The sequence below is a fragment of the Silene latifolia genome, chromosome X (genome assembly GCF_048544455.1).
Source record: "Silene latifolia isolate original U9 population chromosome X, ASM4854445v1, whole genome shotgun sequence".
NCBI lineage: Eukaryota > Viridiplantae > Streptophyta > Magnoliopsida > Caryophyllales > Caryophyllaceae > Silene > Silene latifolia.
Window position 1 is genome coordinate 289,417,612 of NC_133537.1, and position 20,196 is coordinate 289,437,807.

At 39.5% G+C, this 20,196-nt stretch overlaps 1 protein-coding gene and 1 long non-coding RNA gene across 4 annotated transcripts; one reads left to right on the forward strand and one right to left on the reverse strand.

Moving 5' to 3' along the window:
• Positions 1-1,184: 1,184 nt before the first annotated feature.
• On the reverse strand, positions 1,185-14,212 carry LOC141616855 (uncharacterized). 3 transcript variants are annotated; one of them, XR_012531059.1, is made up of 4 exons: positions 14,044-14,212; positions 13,439-13,490; positions 12,517-12,634; positions 1,185-1,778 (listed from the first exon to the last, which is right to left on the reverse strand). It is a non-coding gene; the product is annotated as an uncharacterized LOC141616855 (long non-coding RNA). The 3 variants fall into 3 exon arrangements; XR_012531058.1 differs by lacking the exon at positions 1,185-1,778 and having other exon boundaries at positions 10,489-12,634; XR_012531060.1 differs by lacking the exons at positions 1,185-1,778; positions 12,517-12,634 and adding an exon at positions 12,755-13,295.
• A 3,575-nt stretch (positions 14,213-17,787) lies between these two features.
• On the forward strand, positions 17,788-18,327 carry LOC141620281 (uncharacterized). The gene has a single exon (XM_074437197.1). The coding sequence runs from the start codon at positions 17,788-17,790 to the stop codon at positions 18,325-18,327; it is 540 nt and encodes a 179-aa protein (XP_074293298.1).
• Positions 18,328-20,196: the final 1,869 nt, after the last annotated feature.

Consider the following 20,196-nt stretch of genomic DNA (forward strand, 5'->3'; position numbering starts at 1 on the left):
GCCACCCACTAATGGCTCCAACTTCTTCGGCAAGAGGACAAATTTCACCTTTCGGGAAAACGAAAACATGGTGTTTCGAATCCCAAAACCGAGAACATGCTTCGAGAAATGAGGGTTGCACCTTGACTTGACGGAGCACCAACAATTGACCAACTCCCATGCAAATGAGTTGATACTTTTCGGGAGGCGACAAATCCCGACAACATTCTCAAAGGCATCCATGAAATATTTTTGTGGAAGAAGAAGAGGTTTTATAGAGATGTTTTTGCGTTTCGGATGATGAAACAATGAAGCGCAAACATCACTATTTATACAAAAATGATCAGCGCGTTTTTCAGAAAAAAGGGAGAGGCGGCTCTATCGCCGTGCGACTCGCGCCTCTTTAGGCCTTCCCCAGGATTCCCGCTTTTGACTTGTCTCTTTCAAGTTGTGTTTTCTCCTGACACCTCAAACCTCCCGCCAGGATGCTCGCGCCTCTTCGGGATGATCCAGGACATTTTGTGTTTCCTCACACTCACATTTTCTTATTTTCGCGTTTTACGAAATCCGACACGGTTTCCACGACGCAGCTTTAAACATACGGATTTTTTTTCTTTCTTTTTTAAAAAGGGGGGAAGGGCTAGTCGTCCCGATCCGCGACGGATCGTTTCCATGTCAATCAAAATTCCGAAATTTTTTCGCTTTTTCACAATTTTCCATCATAATAAAAATCGAAAATTGATAACACGACATCAGTTTTCCTCCAAAATTCAAGCACTCACAAATTCGAGTCTTTACCTCAAAATCAAATATGCTCGTAAAAATATTTTCTAAAATTTCATCCCTGACGGTTTGAGTTTGAATTTTTCTAGTCATAAATCAATTTCAACATTCGATGCAATTTAATTCACGACACGAGTTAATTGTTCAATTTTCAAATTAATTCCCTTTATCTAAAGTGACGACTTGTCACGGAATTTTCAAAAATCATATCATTTCAAATTTCAAATTTTAACTTCAAGTCATCTTGGTTAATTTTTGTTTTTCAAACAAATGCTTTTACGTGTTTGCGTTTATGTATATGTGCTATATGTTGCCTGTTTTCTACACTAACGATGCAGGAACTGGTGCAAAGCAAAAGGAGAATCGACAGCCGACAACGCTCCTCCGAAACACAACACAAAAAAAGAGCCAAAAATCACAAATGAACCACAATCCAAAAACACATATATACAAACCGCCTCACGCAAAATACATCGACACACGTTTGATACGGATAACTGACCGTACAAACAGGATCTAGTACAGACATCTATCATACACACACTGGCCTAAAACAACCATCTATCATACAGACACTGGCCTAAGACAACGAACTTGGGGCTATCCGCCACCTATCGAACTAAGCACTCTCTATCTTCTCAAACAGAAAAGAAAGGGAGCAACATAAGAGACAGAGGAGCAACAACGGAAGCAGAGGTGGTTACCATAACGGTAACACCTCGTTCTTGCTCCACGATAAAAAAGAAGACAGTGTCTGGCAGTCTTCGGATGATAAGAAGGCCAAGAACCATGATGCAGCGCGCCAACCCGGTGTTGACCCCCAATCAACAGCCACCCTGTCTATGAGCCACAACGAAAAGGACAAGCCGGCCATGTCAGCCGCCTCTCCTCCTCTACGGAAGCGTCCTCTACTACCACCTCGGTTCCAGCGGCCTCCTCGGTCACTGCAGCTCCTCCAGGATCGTCCTCCTCCTCCAAGGCCTCCACGACGGACCCCGTAAGTCCCAAATGGTACCCTGCGATCAAAAGAATAAACAAAAAACGTCAGCCAAAATTTCGGCATTATGACGGCGTAAATCGGGCAAACCCGGAACAAACAAACAACCTGCAAAGCAAAGCAAGGGCAACCCCGCCCAAATCCAACCAAACAAAAAAAACGATTCACAAAAACGCAAAAAAAAAAACAACGATTCGCCCTTCTTTTCAAGCAAAAGACGAGTCAAAACAACCGCAGCAAACAAAAATGGCATCTCAAGACCCACACAAGGTCCGCCAACAACCCAAAATACATTCCCAATGCAATGAGGAATTTTCCTACGGCTCAAAGAGGCAATTTATACGCCAATTTGAGCACAAACCGGTCGAAAATTCAAAAACGACCGCGAAAGGCAAACGTGATTTTATCACACCTCAAGGTGACCTAAACTACCAATAAGGTCCATTTCAAGGCAAACTGACTCAATTTAAGCCCAAACAGGCGCTTATTTTGTCAGACATAAGACCGTCACAAAAGGCAAAAATTCCAATTTTGCCCACAATACCCAACAAAGGTCCACAATGGCAAATACGGTCTTTCCCGACTACAATGCAACCTAGTGGGACCCACTATCCAAGCAAATAAACTTGGCATTGTGAGGTGAGACGGTTTCTCACCTCACTCACGTTTTTCGAGCATAGGGAGCAGGAACGGGGACCAAAATGCAAACTAAAAGCACCCCTATACTCCTAAACAGGTTTCTAACCTAATGCAATCATCAATTTCACTTGAAATGGGCTCAATCAAAAACGCCCAAATCAATTTTTCAGGGTAAAATTTTCGCCCTAATTCAATCTATCAAATGACCAACAAATTTAAATGGATTCATGAGGAAATACGTACCTTGAGATGACATTGATGATATCGGCGCAAATGAAAGCAAGTTAAAGGACCAACAATGGCGTTTTTTGGGTTTTCTTGTGTCGAAAGGTTGAAGATGAGTGAGGATGATATGCAGCCAAACCTCGCGTCTTTTACAGAAAATAGGGAAGCCCCTTTGGTTCGCCAGGTGGCTCGCGCCTAAACCAGGCCTCCCCTTGCTCTATTCAGCGAATTTTGGGCTTTGGCCCAATTTCCACATAACAAAATTCAAATTTTCATCGACGACCTTAAGGACCGTCGTTTTCTCAAATACAAAAAACAAATAGTGAAAATATAAATTCACTATTTTCCTTCAAAAATTCTAAACAAACGGCAATCAAAACCGCCATTTTCCCTTCAAAAACGAAATGATAGTAAAGATTCAAAATTCACTATTTCCTCAAAATTCAAACGACGGCAATTAAAACCGTCAACTTCAAAATAATACTGAATACTCAAATTCGCTATTTCTTCGAATTTTAAACGACGACAATTAAAACCGTCATTTTCAAAATAATAGTTGGAAATTAAATTCAGCTATTTCCCACACATGTCAACGGCGGCACATAAACCGTCACTTCAAAAAATAATAGTGAAGATTCCAAATTCACTATTTTCTTCAAATGTCAACGGCGGCACATAAACCGTCACTCCAAACGCGATAGCAAAATTCAAAATTTGTTATTTCCTTCAAAATTCGAACAGACGGCGATTAAAACCGCCACTTCAAATTCAAACAAACGAGTAGTGGAAGTTCAAATTCACTATTCCTTCAAATGTCAACAAAGGGCTTCTTCGCGGAACCCGCTTATTTCGACAACATTAATAGTGAAATTCAAAATTCACTATTTTCACGGCGGCATCATGAGTCCGCTACTTTCAAAACAAACCCATCCGACGCGGCTATTCTCACGGTCCATTAATCGACCGCCCCATGGCTGGCGAGCCTTACCACGCATCGCGGCTGGCAAGCCCTCCTCAGATACGCCCCATGGCTGGCGAGCCTTACTACGCATCGCGGCTGGCGAGCACTCCTCAGATACGCCCCATGGCTGGCGAGCCTTACCACGCATCGCGGCTGCTGAGCCCTCCTCAGATACGCCCCATGATTGGCGAGCCTTACTACGCATCGCGGCTGGCGAGCACTCCTCAGATACGCCCCATGGCTGGCGAGCCTTACCATGCATCGCGGTTGGTGAGCCCTCCTCAGATACGCGCCATGGTTGGCGAGCCTTACTACGCATCGCGGCTGGCGAGCACTCCTCAGATACGCCCCATGGCTGGCGAGCTTTACCACGCATCGCGGCTGGCGAGCCCTCCTCAGATACGCCCCATAGCTGGCGAGCCTTACCGCGTATCGCGGCTGGTGAGCCCTCCTCAGGTACGCACCATGGCTGGCGAGCCTTACCACGCATCGCGGCTGGCGAACCCTCCTCACATACGCACCACAGCTGGCAAGCCTTTGTCCGCATACGCGCAAGGACATATCCGAAGATGCCTCAGGTATGACTCCTTCTTATGGCTGGCGAGCCTTCATACGTAGTCTAACGGACTGTAAACGACCCGCACGAATAGTCGACAGACTCTAAACTGTTCCCGACGATAGGTCCTTGGCTCGTACCCTCGAGTTGCCTTGGCGTCGCCCTTCCCGACGGCAGGTGTAACACTCGTTCTCTCGTAATCTCCCTTCCTAGAGATGTGTATAAAATTTAAACACAGATTGAGTATTACTGCCACACCTAAGCATCCATGAGATCAAGTATGAAGCAAAAGTCTAGCACTAATTTACAAAGTTATAAAGATTAACACTCAGCTAGGTACTTTAGCGAATATACATGACATATAACGGGATTACAACCAAAATAATAGGGAAGGTATAGAGTCTTAATTTATAGTTTATCCTGATTTCTTATTACGTCTCTCCCCATTTTTTCCCGAGCATCAAGTCAACTAAAGATAACTATTTCAAGTATAACTCATCAACTTACCTTGTACATATAATTGTGGGAAATATTTTGTATACTTCCCTTAAAATTAAAGGATCATAACGAATTTAATGAAGACGATCACTAGTCATAAAATAAAATACATAAACAAAAGTAAAGGATTCAGAATTAATCTTCGTTCCTAGCAAATACGGCCTAAGAACAATATCAAAGTAGATATTCGCCTATCACTTGCACCCAAGACGATATGAGATATGCCCTTTGATTGTGCTAGAATCGATCCAAAATTTTCTGTAAAAATTTAGGTTTTTGTGTTTATTTTTACTGATGAGAAGAGGCAAGAGAATGAGTAGAAAAAATTAGGTTTTGAAATAATCTCCCTCTAACCTACTTAAACCGTGAATTAGGTTAGTAATAGGGTAGATATTTTCTTCCTTATTTTCGGGCCATATAACCGAAATAAGGAGTATTATATCCTTATTTTGGTTATTCCAAAAATGTATAAAATGTGTTAAATTGTCATCTAGTGAGGATCGAACCCATGACCTCTTGGTTTGTGTACCCTCACTATTACCACTATGACACATTCATCTTATTGATATTAAATATAACCGATTACATTTAATTACGAATTAACAGATTAATTCGTCCAAGCTAACATTACATACATTTAATTAAATATAACTTATTATATTCAATTTACGAATTGTGATTAATTGTCTCAACTAATATTATTTAATCTTCATTAAATAATTGTCTTATCAACACATTGACTAACTGTTTAGTCATATTAGGCATCAATGTGATCATATTTCTATAATCACATCTCTCAAACACATCCTATAGGTGTGACCTTTAGGGACCAGTTGATCACCGCCATCTGTATGATAATAACGTCAAACTTTCTAGCAAGCCAACCGTTATTAGGTAAACGTTAATCAACTGATTAAATATACGAAGTATACCCTTGTGAACCTATAAGAGATTTACAAATGTTATCACACTAATTTGTGGAGGACACAAGCTCCAACAAACTCCCACTTGTCCTCACAAGTGTATGTGCGATAACCGATTCTCATATCCTAAAATTTCTCCCACTCAATGTAAAACAATTTCCAAATCCGTATTCACAAAGGTCGTATTTTACAAGCGATCATTATCAAGAGTGGTTTCCCCGACTAGAGAGTAACTTAACTAATAAACGAATCAACATTCGAGCATGGCCATGCATTTCAGTTACTACTCCTCGAGTGGCCCCGAGAAATAACTATACCGATAAGGGTTGGATATTTTCCTCAACTCGAATCCTGCAGATGTAAGCACGTATGAAATGACCCAGAAAAAATCTACTTAGCCTCCGATTCACGGCCGTGAGAAAGAAACCAAAGTCACCCAAAAGCGCCTTAATCTCAAGAGACAGTCGATAGTCAAAAGAATCGACTCTAGGAACACAATGGATGTCCTATCCACGACCTGGCACCAAATGTTTTTAAACATTTAGGAATCCATTACGTTGTCACAAAAAGTTGTCCTACGAGGTATCGTTATAATCTCGCATCAGTGATCGATGAGTCAACCGTTTGACTTATGGCTCGTTGAACCCACCATCAATCGACTGCACAATATAATAGCCGGAGTTATCAGCTCACATTGGCGATTACGGACCAAAACAAATATAATGTAATTCAGTTCACTTTGTGGCGTTTAATGTTGTCAGTACAATCCACATGAAAAACAAAATATTATAATAAAACGATGAAGTTATAAATAGTATATGAAAAAGATAATGTATCAAATCCATAATCAAGTACTACAACTCAGGAATACGTTTAGTTCCCATGGAATTAACGTGCCCTACATGCTTATCATAATTCAACAGTGAGAGGATCCACGATGTTATCATCCGTCGCAATCTTGTCTATCACTATATCCTCTTGCTCCACGTAATCACGGATCAAGTGAGCTTTCCGATGTACATGTCTAGATTTGTTGCTAGACTTTGGCTCCTTAGCCAGAAAGATGGCACTTCTATTGTCACAATAGATGGTGATCGGGTCATTCGAACTAGGAACTACTGTAAGTCCTTGTAAGAATTGACGCATCCATATCGCTTCCTTTGCTGCCTCCGAAGCGGCATAGTACTCGGATTCAGTAGTAGAATATGCTACAAACACTGTTTGGAACTCTTCCATTGACCGCAAAGACCATTAAGAGTGAAGACGAACCCGGACCGAGATTTTGAGTCATCTCGATCCGTTTGGAAGCTAGCATCTGCGAATCGAGGTGCGCATAGCTTAGTATCGCCTCCATAAGTCAATACCCTATCCTTAGTCCTCCGTAGGTACTTGAGGATGTTTTTAACAGCTATCCAGTGTGTTTCACCTAGAGTCTTTTGGTACCGACTCGTCATACTCAATGCATATGTCACGTTTGGACGTGTGCATATCATGGCATACATGATCGATCCTATTGCAGATGCATAAGGAACACGACTCATTCGCTCAATCCCTTCAGGCGTCGTGGGTGACTGAGACTTGCTCAACTGCATCCCAGTCGTCATTGGAAGGTTCCCCTACTTGGAGTTGGTCATGCTGAACTTCTCAAGAATCTTATCCAAATAAGACTCCTGACTAAGTGATAACGTCCATCGTGATCTATCTCGATAGATACGGATTCCCAAAATGCGTTGTGCCTCACCCAGATCTTTCATCTGGAAATGGTTCTTCAACCATTCTTTAACCGAAGATAGGAGAGGAATGTCATTCCCAATCAAGAGTATGTCATCGACATACAATATCAAGAATACAATCTTGCTCCCACTCGACTTGATGTATAAGCATGGTTCTTCGACCGATCGAGTGAAACCATACTCTTTTATCACCTGGTCGAAACGATGATTCCAACTCTGAGAAGCTTGCTTAAGTCCATAAATGGAACGCTTAAGCTTGCATACTTTCTTAGGATGTTCAGGATCTATGAAACCTTCGGGTTGCACCATGTACAACTCTTCCTCCAAATAACCGTTTAAGAAGGCGGTTTTTACATCCATTTGCCATATTTCATAATCATGAAATGCGGCTATCGCTAAGATTATCCGAATGGAACGTAGCATGACTACAGATGCAAAAATCTCATCATAATGCAATCCGTGCACTTGAGTGAAACCTTTTGCCACAAGTCGTGCCTTATAGGTATCTGGTTGCGCGTCTACAGAACACTTTATTTTGTAAAGCCATTTGCACTTTAGAGGTTTTACCTTATTAGGTAAATCAACTAGATCCCATACGTCATTCTCAAACATGGAGTCCATCTCGGATTGCATGGCTTCGAGCCATAGCTTTGAGTCGGAACAGGTCATAACACCTTTATAGGTAACGGGTTCATTACTCTCTAGGAGTAAAACGTCATTCTCCTCGACCATACCAATGTATCTGTCCGGAGGATGAGAGACTCTACCCGACCTCCTAGATTCCTCAGGAATATTAACCGTATCATCAGTTGGAGGAACAACTTCCTCCATCTGTTCCTCGGTCGTTGGTTCTAGAATCTCCGACAGCTCGAAGGTTCTATTACTCGTCTTGTTCTCGAAAAATTCTTTCTCTAAGAACGTCGCACTAGCCGCAACAAAAACTCGATGTTCGGTAGGCGAATAGAAGTAATGACCAAATGTTCCTTTTGGATAACCTATAAAGTATGTCTTGACCGATCGCGGGCCGAGCTTATCCTCGTGTCTCCACTTGACATAATCCTCGCAGCCCCAAACCCGAATAAATGACAAGTTAGGGACCGTTCCCTTCCACATTTCATATGGAGTCTTCTCGACTTGACTTTAGACGGACTTCGGTTAAGTATAAGAGCAGCGGTGACAAAAAGAGCAAAACCCCATAATGAATCGGCACTACGGTGTGACTCATCATGGATTGAACCATATCAAGTAAGGTTCGATTTCTCCGTTCGGACACACCATTCAATTGAGGTGTTCCAGGTGGAGTTAATTGCAAAACGATTCCACGTCTTTGGTGTTGATCAAACTCATTTGAAAGATATTCGCCACCCCGATCCGAACGGAGTGCTTTAACCTTTCTACCCAGTTGGTTCGTACTGTTTTGGTATTCCTTGAATTTCTCAAAGGACTCACTTTTATGCTTCATTAAGTAGACATATCCGTATCTACTTAAATCGTCCGTGAAAGTGATAAAATATCTATAGACATCTCTAGGGGTAATTGACATAGGTCCACAAACATCAGTATGTATGAGTCCTAATAGGTCACTAGCGCGCATTCCTACACCTTTGAAGGAAATTCGAGTCATCTTGCCAATGAGACATGATTCACACGTGCCATATGTAGAAAAATCGAATGCGGGAATAGTCCCATTATCGACGAGTTTCTTCACGCGTTTCTCATTTATGTGTCCCATTCGACAATGCCATAGATAGGTTTGATCTTTGTCACCAACCTTTATTTTCTTATTATTCACGTGTAATACTTCCGTGGTTTGGTCTAAGATATAAATTCCATTCATGGAAACTGCTTTTCCATAAATCATTTCATTGAAAGAGAAAATACAGCTATTATCCTTTATTGAAAATGCAAAACCGTCTTTAGCAAGTACGGAAACAGAAATAATGTTCTTAGACAAACTGGTACATAGTGTGAGTTATTTAAAAATAACTCAAAACCACTAGGGAGTTGGATTACATATGTTCCCTTCGAGACAAGCAGCAACTCGTGCTCCATTCCCGACACGCAGTCCACATCACCTTTTTCGAGAGGTATGATGTTCTTTAGGCCCCGCAAATGATTACATGAGATGAGAACCACAACCAAGTATCTAGTAACCAAGTTCCGAAACTTGCATGGTTAATCTCAATCATATGAATATAAGATGACATACCAACAGGAGCGCGCGCTGCGCTTTGATGTCCTCACGGTAGACGGGACAGTTCCTCCTCCAATGTCCAGTCTTGTGACAATGGTGGCACTCTATGTCACCGCCCTTGCTCTTTGCCTTGCCCAGTGAGCCACTAGTCTCACCAGCGCACTCTTCTTGTTTCTGGCTTCTTAAACTTTGGCTTACCTACAGCTAGGTCGCCATGAGCTTTGCCCTTACCTTTACTCTTGTTGGAAATCGTGAGAACATCCTGCTTCATGCTCCCACTCAATTTCATATCCTTCTCTGGCCTGTACGAGAAGGAGTGTAGCTCATGAGGACTCTTTTTCAAGTGATTCATGTAGTAGTTTGCCCTGAAAAGGGCAAAACCATCGTGAAGAGAATGAAGCATTTGGTCAATGACAATGCTCTCACCGATTTTACAATTCGAGTGCCTCGACTTTTCGACATTCTCAATCATGTGAAGAATGTGTGGGCTAACAGGTTGGCCCTTTTGGAGTTTCGCATCAAAGAAGCGACAGGTATGCTCATATGTAACGATTCTCGGTGCTTTTGAGAACTCGTTAGTGAGCGTGGTGAAAATCTTGTTTGCACTTTGGGCAATGAAGCGTCTCTGCAAATTGGTTTCCATTGCAAAGATGAGTACGTTCTTTATCGCACCGCTTCCATAACGAAATCACTATAAGCGAGTGACTCGTTGACTCTTGCATTGGGGCCTGGGTTGACAGGTATTGGCTCAATTAAGTACTTGAGCTTACCGCAAAGCAATGGCAAGCATTCCGTAGTGCCGCCTCCCGGTCGCATAAAGTTGGACCGTCGTTTTTGGGACGTGTGAACCGATTCATCCGGTCCATAAAAATTTTAAGCCAGGACTCACGATCAAGTGTGGCACTAGGCATTGGGATTGCGTTATTTCCGGCCATTTCGTTTAACTTGAGTATTATGAAAAATAATCGTGTTCTACACTGCGAAAAGAAGAATAAAAATAATAAGCATGTGCATCGTTTTGATTTTAAGTCTAATGAACTAATGTCATAACGCGAAGACTCAAAACATTTATACAATTGACCTCCCTCAAGCATTATATAAATGATCTCAAGACTCAATTCTCTGTAAATTGATAAGCTAACCTTTTAGCTAATTCTACCGTTAGAATTCTTGGTCGATAAATTTCTGTAAATTCTATCTTTAGTCCATCATAATCACGAGAAACTCTTCGGACTATGATGTTGAGGTAAACTAAGTCAACACAACTACTTACCCAACGTAGAAGGGGTCATATTATGCCTACCGACGAAGAAGGAATTCATAGTTGTTTGCCCTTATAAAGACTAATCTCAATTTCCGTTTTAGAGGAAGATCCCATCATCTTTATTTTAATTCATTTTAAGTGAACTAATGTCTAGCATGCGAGAATGAATAAACTAAGGTGATGGCTTAATAAGTCTGTGACATCTGTATGTCCATGAAAACTAACATACAACCTATATGAGTCAATTTTCATGTATTTTAGTAGTAGGTGGTTTGGTTTTAGGCTGAAAATGATGCATAAACTAACAGGTGAATGAAAAGCAATAAGAATGAAAACGTAAAAACAGTAAAAGTCCTAGTGTGGCCTATCCTATCAAAATGAACAATAAATACAAGTTTGGAATCCATCCTTGGACCCGAGAAGCTTGTCTTGATGTTCCATCTTGATCCATGTAGCGGTAGTGAGCTCCAATCTCCATCTTTAGTCTTCTTTTGAAAATTACAATAAATAAAATTTACATAATAAACCTATTTATTACATTCTAATTTCAAAACCCAAAACTAAAGGAAAAAGGGAGATTCGAGATCTCATAATTACATAAAAAGTCATGTTTCCTTCATTACGAAAACATAATTTGACAAATGCCACACTAAGTATTACAAATTGCCAAAATACGTAAATTAAATTCATTCAATCGATTCATTCAACAAAATTAAAATGCATCAACTAAAAAAAAAATTAAACATACATGACACAATTCCTTAATTATGTTGATTAATTTATCCAAACCACCTATTTAAAAAAAATTAAGTGACAATTCCTCAATTAATCACATTAATTTCATTCTTAATCCATATTAAACTTGTAATATGAATTCAATCCGTCAAAATTTTAAACTGCTTTAAAATAATTCGGTATCTTTTAATTGTGAACCGTTTCACAATAACTAATTGGCCAAAACAAAACAAAAATTTCTTTAAAATTTATCTTGGTGAAAAAAACCGAAACAACCAAAAATAAATAAAAAAAAACTATCTCGGTTTTACAGCTTAAAACGAAAAAAAAAAAAACAATATTTTTTTTTTATTCTATCCAGCACGTGAACAGTAACAGTGACGAAAAAAAAACATTTTTTTTTTAATATCTTGCTCGGCTGAATAGACAAAACAACAAAAACAGCCCGTTTTAATATCTTTCTTCTTGCGGTTTTTCTGTAAAAACCAAAAAATTTTTTTTTTTTTGGCTACTGTGAACAGTAACCGCGAAGCAAAATAAAAAAAAATTTCACGGTTTAAAAAAATAGAACCCTAATGCCCCTTTTTAATTTTAACTTAATCTGCATTAAATCAAACATGACGATTCCATTTATGTTTTAACTTAATCTGCATTAAATCAAACATCTACCAATTCTTCATATGATAATTTTAACTGATTAAAACAACATTATGAAAAATAAAAATGGAAATCTCGCATAAAAAAAAAGGAACAAACACCGGCTGCAAAATTTTTTTTTTATTCGGCATTAACAAAAAAATTTCAGCCGTGCCCTATTTTTTTTTTTTTCTTTTCGAAACCCTAAAAAGTTTACATACAATTTTATGAAAATCATCAAAATTAAAATTCGTGGCCCAATGCTCTGATACCACTTGTGGGAAATAATCTGTATACTTCTCTTAAAATTAAAGGATCATAACGAATTTAATGAAGACGATCACTAGTCATAAAATAAAATACATAAACAAAAGTAAAGGATTCAGAATTAACCTTCGGTCCTAGCAAATACGGCCTAAGAACAATATCAAAGTAGATATTCGCCTATCACTTGCACCCAAGACGATATGAGATATGCCCTTTGATTGTGCTAGAATCGATCCAAAATTTTCTGTAAAAATTTAGGTTTTTGTGTTTTTTTTTTTTACTGATGAGAGGGTAGATATTTTCTCCCTCTAACCTACTTAAACCGTGAATTAGGTTAGTAATAGGGTAGATATTTTCTTCCTTATTTTCGGGCCATATAACCGAAATAAGGAGTATTATATCCTTATTTTGGTTATTCCAAAAATGTATAAAATGTGTTAAATTGTCATCTAGTGAGGATCGAACCCATGACCTCTTGGTTTGTGTACCATCACTATTACCACTATGACACATTCATCTTATTGATATTAAATATAACCGATTACATTTAATTACGAATTAACAGATTAATTCGTCCAAGCTAACATTACATACATTTAATTAAATATAACTTATTATATTCAATTTACGAATTGTGATTAATTAAATCTCAACTAATATTATTTAATCTTCATTAAATAATTGTCTTATCAACACATTGACTAACTGTTTAGTCATATTAGGCATCAATGTGATCATATTTCTATAATCACATCTCTCAAACACATCCTATAGGTGTGACCTTTAGGACCAGGTTGATCCGCCATAAATCTGTATGATAATAACGTCAAACTTTCTAGCAAGCCAACCGTTATTAGGTAAACGTTAATCAACTGATTAAATATACGAAGTATACCCTTGTGAACCTGTAAGAGATTTACAAATGTTATCACACTAATTTGTGGAGGACACAAGCTCCAACAATAATATATTAAAATGAGCGAATAATTACGGATTACTACGGATGAATATCTCCAATACTCAAATAAAAATAGTTTAATCCTCTTACCTGAATAGCGGCCACACAACTTTTCAAAGAGCCTCTTCTATAAACTCTGCGTCTACAAATTTTTATATGTATACATACATCAGTAATTATTCACCTCAGCCATGTTCACATCACATTATTTCAATAATCAACAAAATATGACCCGTGACGATCAACAAACAAATCAGCCTCGCATCATCCGAGAAGCATTCAAAGTAGCAAATACAAATTGATTACAACCAATTACGTACTAACAATTTAATTGATGTTTATACCATGATTCCTTGAACTTATGAAACTCATCTAATAACTTATATTTCTGGGATTGAATTGACATAATATGAAATTCTCATTAATTAATAACTTAAAACTTCACAATTTATTAACACAGTATACAATTTTCTAGATAACCCTCATCACCAAGGATCACTACTTAGAGCAATTATAGCTATTTACCTTGCAAATGAATGACCCAACACTCTAAATCGACATAAAATGAAGATGAAACAAAGAAAAACAAAACAAGAAAACAAGGAGTGGCCAAATTAATTACACACAAGCAATTTCATAATTTTGTTGATTTAAACAAGCATAAACTAAAATGAAACAGAGGAAAGAAATCATACATCCGTTTGGCGACGAAGATTAGGACGATGGTAGCTTTCAGCGATTTAGTCGTAGGTTCCCTTTTGTAATCCTTAATTTTATTTTTTTCTTTTTGTGAGGTAAGAGTATGAGAATAATGAACAATGAATTGATATTGGAGAATGACTAAGCTAGTGGAAATGTTTAGGATTCTTCTAATTGTTTCTTTTTTATATTATATTATATTATTATAATAATTCAAATTTATTTTTTTTCTGTTTTTATGGATCATTACAGCAGGTCCTTGGCCCGAATCCTTTCGAGCCGCCTCGACGTCGGTTGGGTCTCCAGGTTGTAATCTTCGATTGACCTGGGGGCTCTACTTTGACTTTCGCCCTGTCCAAGCCTTAGTCAAAGTGGGGGCTCTGTAGATACCAAAGATCTCATTGAGACTAACAAACACCCGATGATTATCGGACTATAACATGCTTTGGAATCGCGGCGTTTGATCGACAGTTTGTGTACAACTTTACGTCGGAAAACTTAAAACGATTTCGAAAATTAAACATTTCAAAACATTTCAAAAATACCAAGAGTGTTTAATGTACGACGACGGGGTCGCAATGACACTAACTAGAGTCAAAACCGACACCGGACCAAAAACCGACACAAAAATTCAAATCCCGACTCCAACAATGAGTCAAACCGAATCAACCACAAAAAACAAACCATTTCAAACCTTCTATGCTAAGAATTCCCGGATTTATGAATGGTCAAGTACCAAACATATGACTACAAATCCTAGGATAGAGCAAATCATGATTGCTCTTGTGTGAAAGTGACAAGACAACTCGAAGACCCGCGACGTGGCTCGCGCCTCTTTAAGCAGCCCAGGTAGCCACGTCGCTCAAAACTCACACAACCACTCATTTTCCTATAAATACCCCTCAAATGCCCCCATTTGAGAACTTACGCGAGTGTCCGCCCCCTCTTTTCTCCCTTAAAATTCTCAACTCGACTTCTTAAGTCACAATCCGACGCGTATTTACGACCTACCGATCGTAAATACAAGCCTTACACATTGTTTGGTACCGTCATCGTGCATTAAATCACTTGACCGACCACTTCGACCACTACACCGTCACTAATCTTAAAACACTCTTTTTACTTACCAAAACGGTTTTAAACCGAGTTGTTTCCGACCAAACGAGTTTTTACACTTACGTCGGTCAGTCGCCATAATCAAGCATGTAAGTATGAGGGTGTAAAAACCCTTCTTTCATCATGTTTTTATTTGTTTCATGACTATAACATGCTAAAACATGCATAACATGAACCAAAACATGGAATAAACGAGCCACAACTGATTTTTTGCCTGAGACAGAAGCCCCTTGGTTCGCCGGTTTGCCCGCGCCTCAATGGGGTGTCCAGGTCAGAACTCAACCGTGTTTGTTCTCGTCTTTCCCCTTTAATCCATTTTCATATTTGTAATCGATTTTTACCATTTCAAATATTTTTAAACCTTTTTTATTTTATTTCATTTGTTTTTAACCAAAAAACATTTTTCACCCTTGGTTCCTCATACCATGACGGTTAAATCCGTGTTTCGGTGATAATATTTGGTTAATAACATTTAAAAGGTATTTTAAAGCCTTTTATTTCATTTTTGGGAGGTATTTTAAAGCCTTTCATCATTTCTTTACATTTTCAAAACAAACATACTAGTCACCAGATACCATGCCGGATTTTAACCCGGGTACGATGATGAATATCGACTAATTATATCCAAATGAACTTAAAACAATTAGTTCATAATCATTTTTAAAACTATTCATGCCAAGTTTGTCAAAGTCGAACCCGACACCGAATATTATCAAAATAATGATGATTATTCGAGTCTCGTTCATCAAATCAATAAATCGGGTCAAATACCCATGTTTCAATACGTTTTATAAACGTTTTTCAAAAGGTTAGAACACGGTATATCACCGTAGGTTGACCCGCGCCTAAAACAGGCCTTTCAATTCTCATTTTCAAAACCAGGGGAGACCCCCTTGCATCGCCAACAGGCTCGCGCCTCATATGGCTGCCTGGTGCATGGTCCGTTCCCCTTCCAGCATTAGTCCAGGACGATCCCGACTCCGGTTAGCCCGGATATAGGACAGATCAGATGACTATTTGCTCATTCAAAATCATATTTGCAAAATGCTTTACTAAGACAAATGGATCACGTTATGCACCATAAACCTAATACGGTAAAGGGATGTTTAATTTCCGTCTTGCATACAAATCAACCATAAATCCAACTCAACATCTTATACTTGATACTTGGATTAAATCAACCAACTTAGAAAGCTCTCACATGTTAGGTTTAAATTATTGGATGCGCATTCATGCAATTAAACCGATTTATCAACTTTTGCATTCAACCAACCAAGATCGATCAGTAGAGGCCGCTACCACGGCCGGGATTGGGTGTCTGATTAAAGGGCTTCCCAATACATACCTTCACCTCTTACTCAGAAACTTTGGATAGTGGACGACCTTATCCAAGGCGAACGAGAGTCATTCTAGAGATAGGATGCTAAAAAGGGACGATTTCCTTATCTTTAGTACCTATGTCAAACGCTGCTTTGTGCTTCGATTTGACCGAGGTATAAAGTGGATTTCGAACGGGTTCCAAGCATCCCAAAAATGCTTGGTGGCGACTCCGAACATCTCTAATCATTTTGAGACTCTTACCGAGACGAAACCGACCGATCTAAAACGATCCGGTGGAAAGCATTTTTACGCCGCCGAGTGTGGCTTTCAAAAGACCGATGCACCCCCGCAGATCGAACCGGGCCTGCAGGTGGGCCATGTCCACATCTATCCACCCTAAACTACTACTAACTTAACTTTCGCCCTCATTAGGTAGTCTACTGTTCATAGCAGGTCTGTTCTCTCCAATCTTCCGATCTAGGAGCGAATTTAACCAGATTAAAGTTATTTAGAAGCATGCACTCAACTAAACATATTACAGTTATATTGCTATGGTCACAGATTCTCACAATTAATCATCTAGTCTATTCACAACATAGAGGGGTTTAGCTACTCATGCTTTTGGAATTAATAACAATAACAATAATCATGAATATGCTAAGGGAAGACATAGTAAAGCGATTATAAGGAAGAAGCATATACTAATAATGATAAAAATAAAGTAACAATTATAGAACAAGGAATTAAAGTAGAGAAACAAAGATTAGATTGAAGTTAAAATAAAACAGCACTCAAGGAAAAAGATTAAAACGGAAAAAACAAACCCTAGAGAGACGAGATGAGCGACGACTGAAGGCTACGTAGCTTTTGAGTTTTGACTCCCATGCTCATGGCAAGGAAGTCAAATCTACAGAGACAAAGGGAGATGACTTTAAGAGGACGGAGTATCCCTGCATCACAATCTGATACGTCCTCAACTATGCATACTCAAGAGACGAATGAGGAAAACACGAATGGAGAAGCGTTGGAAGTGACCCAAAACCCTAATGAAAATTGTCATGGACCATCTGTTGATGGTGTTGAGGGGGAGAAGACCAAAAACATGAATGAACTAATTGGTATCCCTGAACTAGTTATTGAAGGCGAGGATGAAGAAGAGTCCGAAAGAGAAGAGGAGGATGATGAGGAGACTGTGGTGTCCAAACGCAGGAGGAGAGAACAGAGGATGAAGAGAGGGTGGAAAAGAGGTGGAAAGCGATGCAAAATTGGATGATGAGCAGAGTCCACAGATAAAGGAGACTGAAATGCTACAATTAGAGGAAGAAGATGTCGTGGAGGAGGTAAATCTTTGGAGTCAAGCCGTGGTATGCTTTATTCTTGGTGCTAATCCTCCATGGAAGATCATTGAGGGCTTCATCAGGCGTATATGGACGAAATTTAACATTGATAAGATTTCCTTCATGCATAATGGGATCTTTTTAGTAAGGTTCAAGACAATGGAAATGAAGAATAAGGTGCTACAATCAGGCTACTACATGTTTGACAACAAGCCATTGATTGTCAAGGAGTGGGTGAAAGATCTGGAGATGAAAAAAGAGGATGTGAAAACTGTGCCAGCCTGGATCAGATTACATAGCCTTCCTCTGAAATTCTGGGGGAAGGGCTTACCAAAAATTGCAAGCCTAGTAGGTAAGTATGTAAAAAGTGATGGTGCCACAGAGGAGAGAACGAGGTTGGGGTATGCCAGGGTGATGGTAGAAATGGAGGTGGACCAAAAATTACCTGGGAAAGTGGAGTTCAAAGATGAGAAAGGATCGTGGATCTGGGGTGGAAGTGGAGTATGAATGGAAACCGATTAGATGTATTAAGTGTAAGGGTATGGGCCATGATCAGGAACACTGCAAGAGAGGTGATCTCAAGAAGCAAGGGGCTCAAATTATCAAGAGGGTCTGGAAACCTGTGTTGACAAAACCAGCTGTGGAGGTTGCTCCCATTCGAGAATGGGGTTAAGACAGTCAGGCACTGAACCAGCTACTAGGGTGCAGGAGGCTTTGTTATGCCTTCAAAAAGACTGGTCAAAATGCATAGACAGGAAAGGAGTGGTGGTGGATATAGTACTGAAAATTTTGGAGCTTTTTCTTATAAGGAGACACTTGTGTCTCCATCTAAGAAGAATGTGTCAGCTCAAGGTGCTTCTTCCTCACATTTTGTGTCCAATGGATAGTGTAGGGTTTTGGAATGTAAGGGGCATGAATAGAGTAGGTAAACAGAAGTATATTAGTCATTTTTTGCAAAATAAAGACATAGGTTTATTTGGTTTGTTGGAGACTAAGATTAAAAATAAATCCTTCAATAAAGTTGTAAATAGTTTCAATAATAGTTGGAGTATTACTACTAATAATGGCTATCATAGTGGTGGACGTATCTGGATTCTTTGGAAGCCTGGGATGTTTAGGGTGCACGTGCTTGAATATAATGCTCAATTTATACATATGAAGGTGGATGCTTTGATGTCTAGGAGTGTTTTCTTCTTGACTATGGTATATGCCTTTAATGGTATAAATGAGAGAGCTCCCTTGTGGGATCATTTGAGAAAGATTGCTCAACAGGTTGCAGGACCTTGGGCCATTGCTGGAGATTTCAACTGTGTTCTTGCAGCTAATGAGAGGTTTGGTGGAGCTACTTCTTTGGCTGAAATGGAACCTTTCAGGAAGTGTGTTGCTGAGTGTGAAGTTATTGACATAGCTGTTGTAGGGTCTGTATTCACCTGGAATAATAAACAAGAGCCTGAGGAGAGGATTTACAGCAGATTGGATAGATTTCTGGTAAACAAGGCTTGGTGTGATAGCTTGCACGATATGTATGCTAATTTTCACTTTGAGGGGATGATGGATCATACACCATGTATTGTGAAGAGTACTAAGGTGGTGCAAGGCAAAAGAAGCTTTAAGTACTTCAACATGTGGGGAAAATCCAAAGAATTCATTCCTCTAGTGAATGAGATGTGGGATAAAAATATTGATGGAACTCCTCTTTTTAAACTGGCCAAGAACCTTAAGAATCTGAAGCCAGGGTTAAAAAGACTGAATAGGGAGGGATACAGTGACATTGAGAAGGCAACTGGTATCCTGGAGAAGCAGGTTGAGGAGATGCAAGCTAATTTGGGTGTTGATCCATCAGATGTGAGCTTGATACAACAGGAGTGTGAGGCAAGTGCAAAACTCAAGGAGTTGCAGTGTGCAAGGAAAAGCTTCTTGCACCAGAAAGCCAAGGGTGAATGGATTAAGGGTGGTGATGCTAATACCTCCTACTTCCATAGCATTATCAAGAAGAGGAGAAATAGGAATAAGGTTTTTATGATTGAGGATATGAATGGGAAGACTTGTGATACGAGTGATCAGGTTCAATCTGCTTTCCTGGACTACTATGTGCAGTTGTTGGGGACTAGTCAGGCTACCAAACCGGTTCACAGGAGAGTTATCAATCAGGGTAAGCATTGCACTAGTGAGCATCATGCCCAACTGCTTAGGCCTGTGACAGGAGAGGAAATTAAGGAAGCTATGTTTAGTATTCCTGACATCAAGGCCCCTGGCCCTGATGGCTATACTAGTGGCTTCTTCAAGGATGCTTGGGGAGTAATTGGCAAAGAGGTGGTGGATGCTGTAAAAGACTTCTTTGTGAAAGGGAAGCTGCTGAGACAGTTTAATGCTACA

What these genes read in the sequence shown, in the direction of transcription:
- LOC141620281 (XM_074437197.1), top strand. Translation starts at nt 17,788, where the DNA reads ATGCTACAATTAGAGGAAGAAGATGTCGTGGAGGAGGTAAATCTTTGG.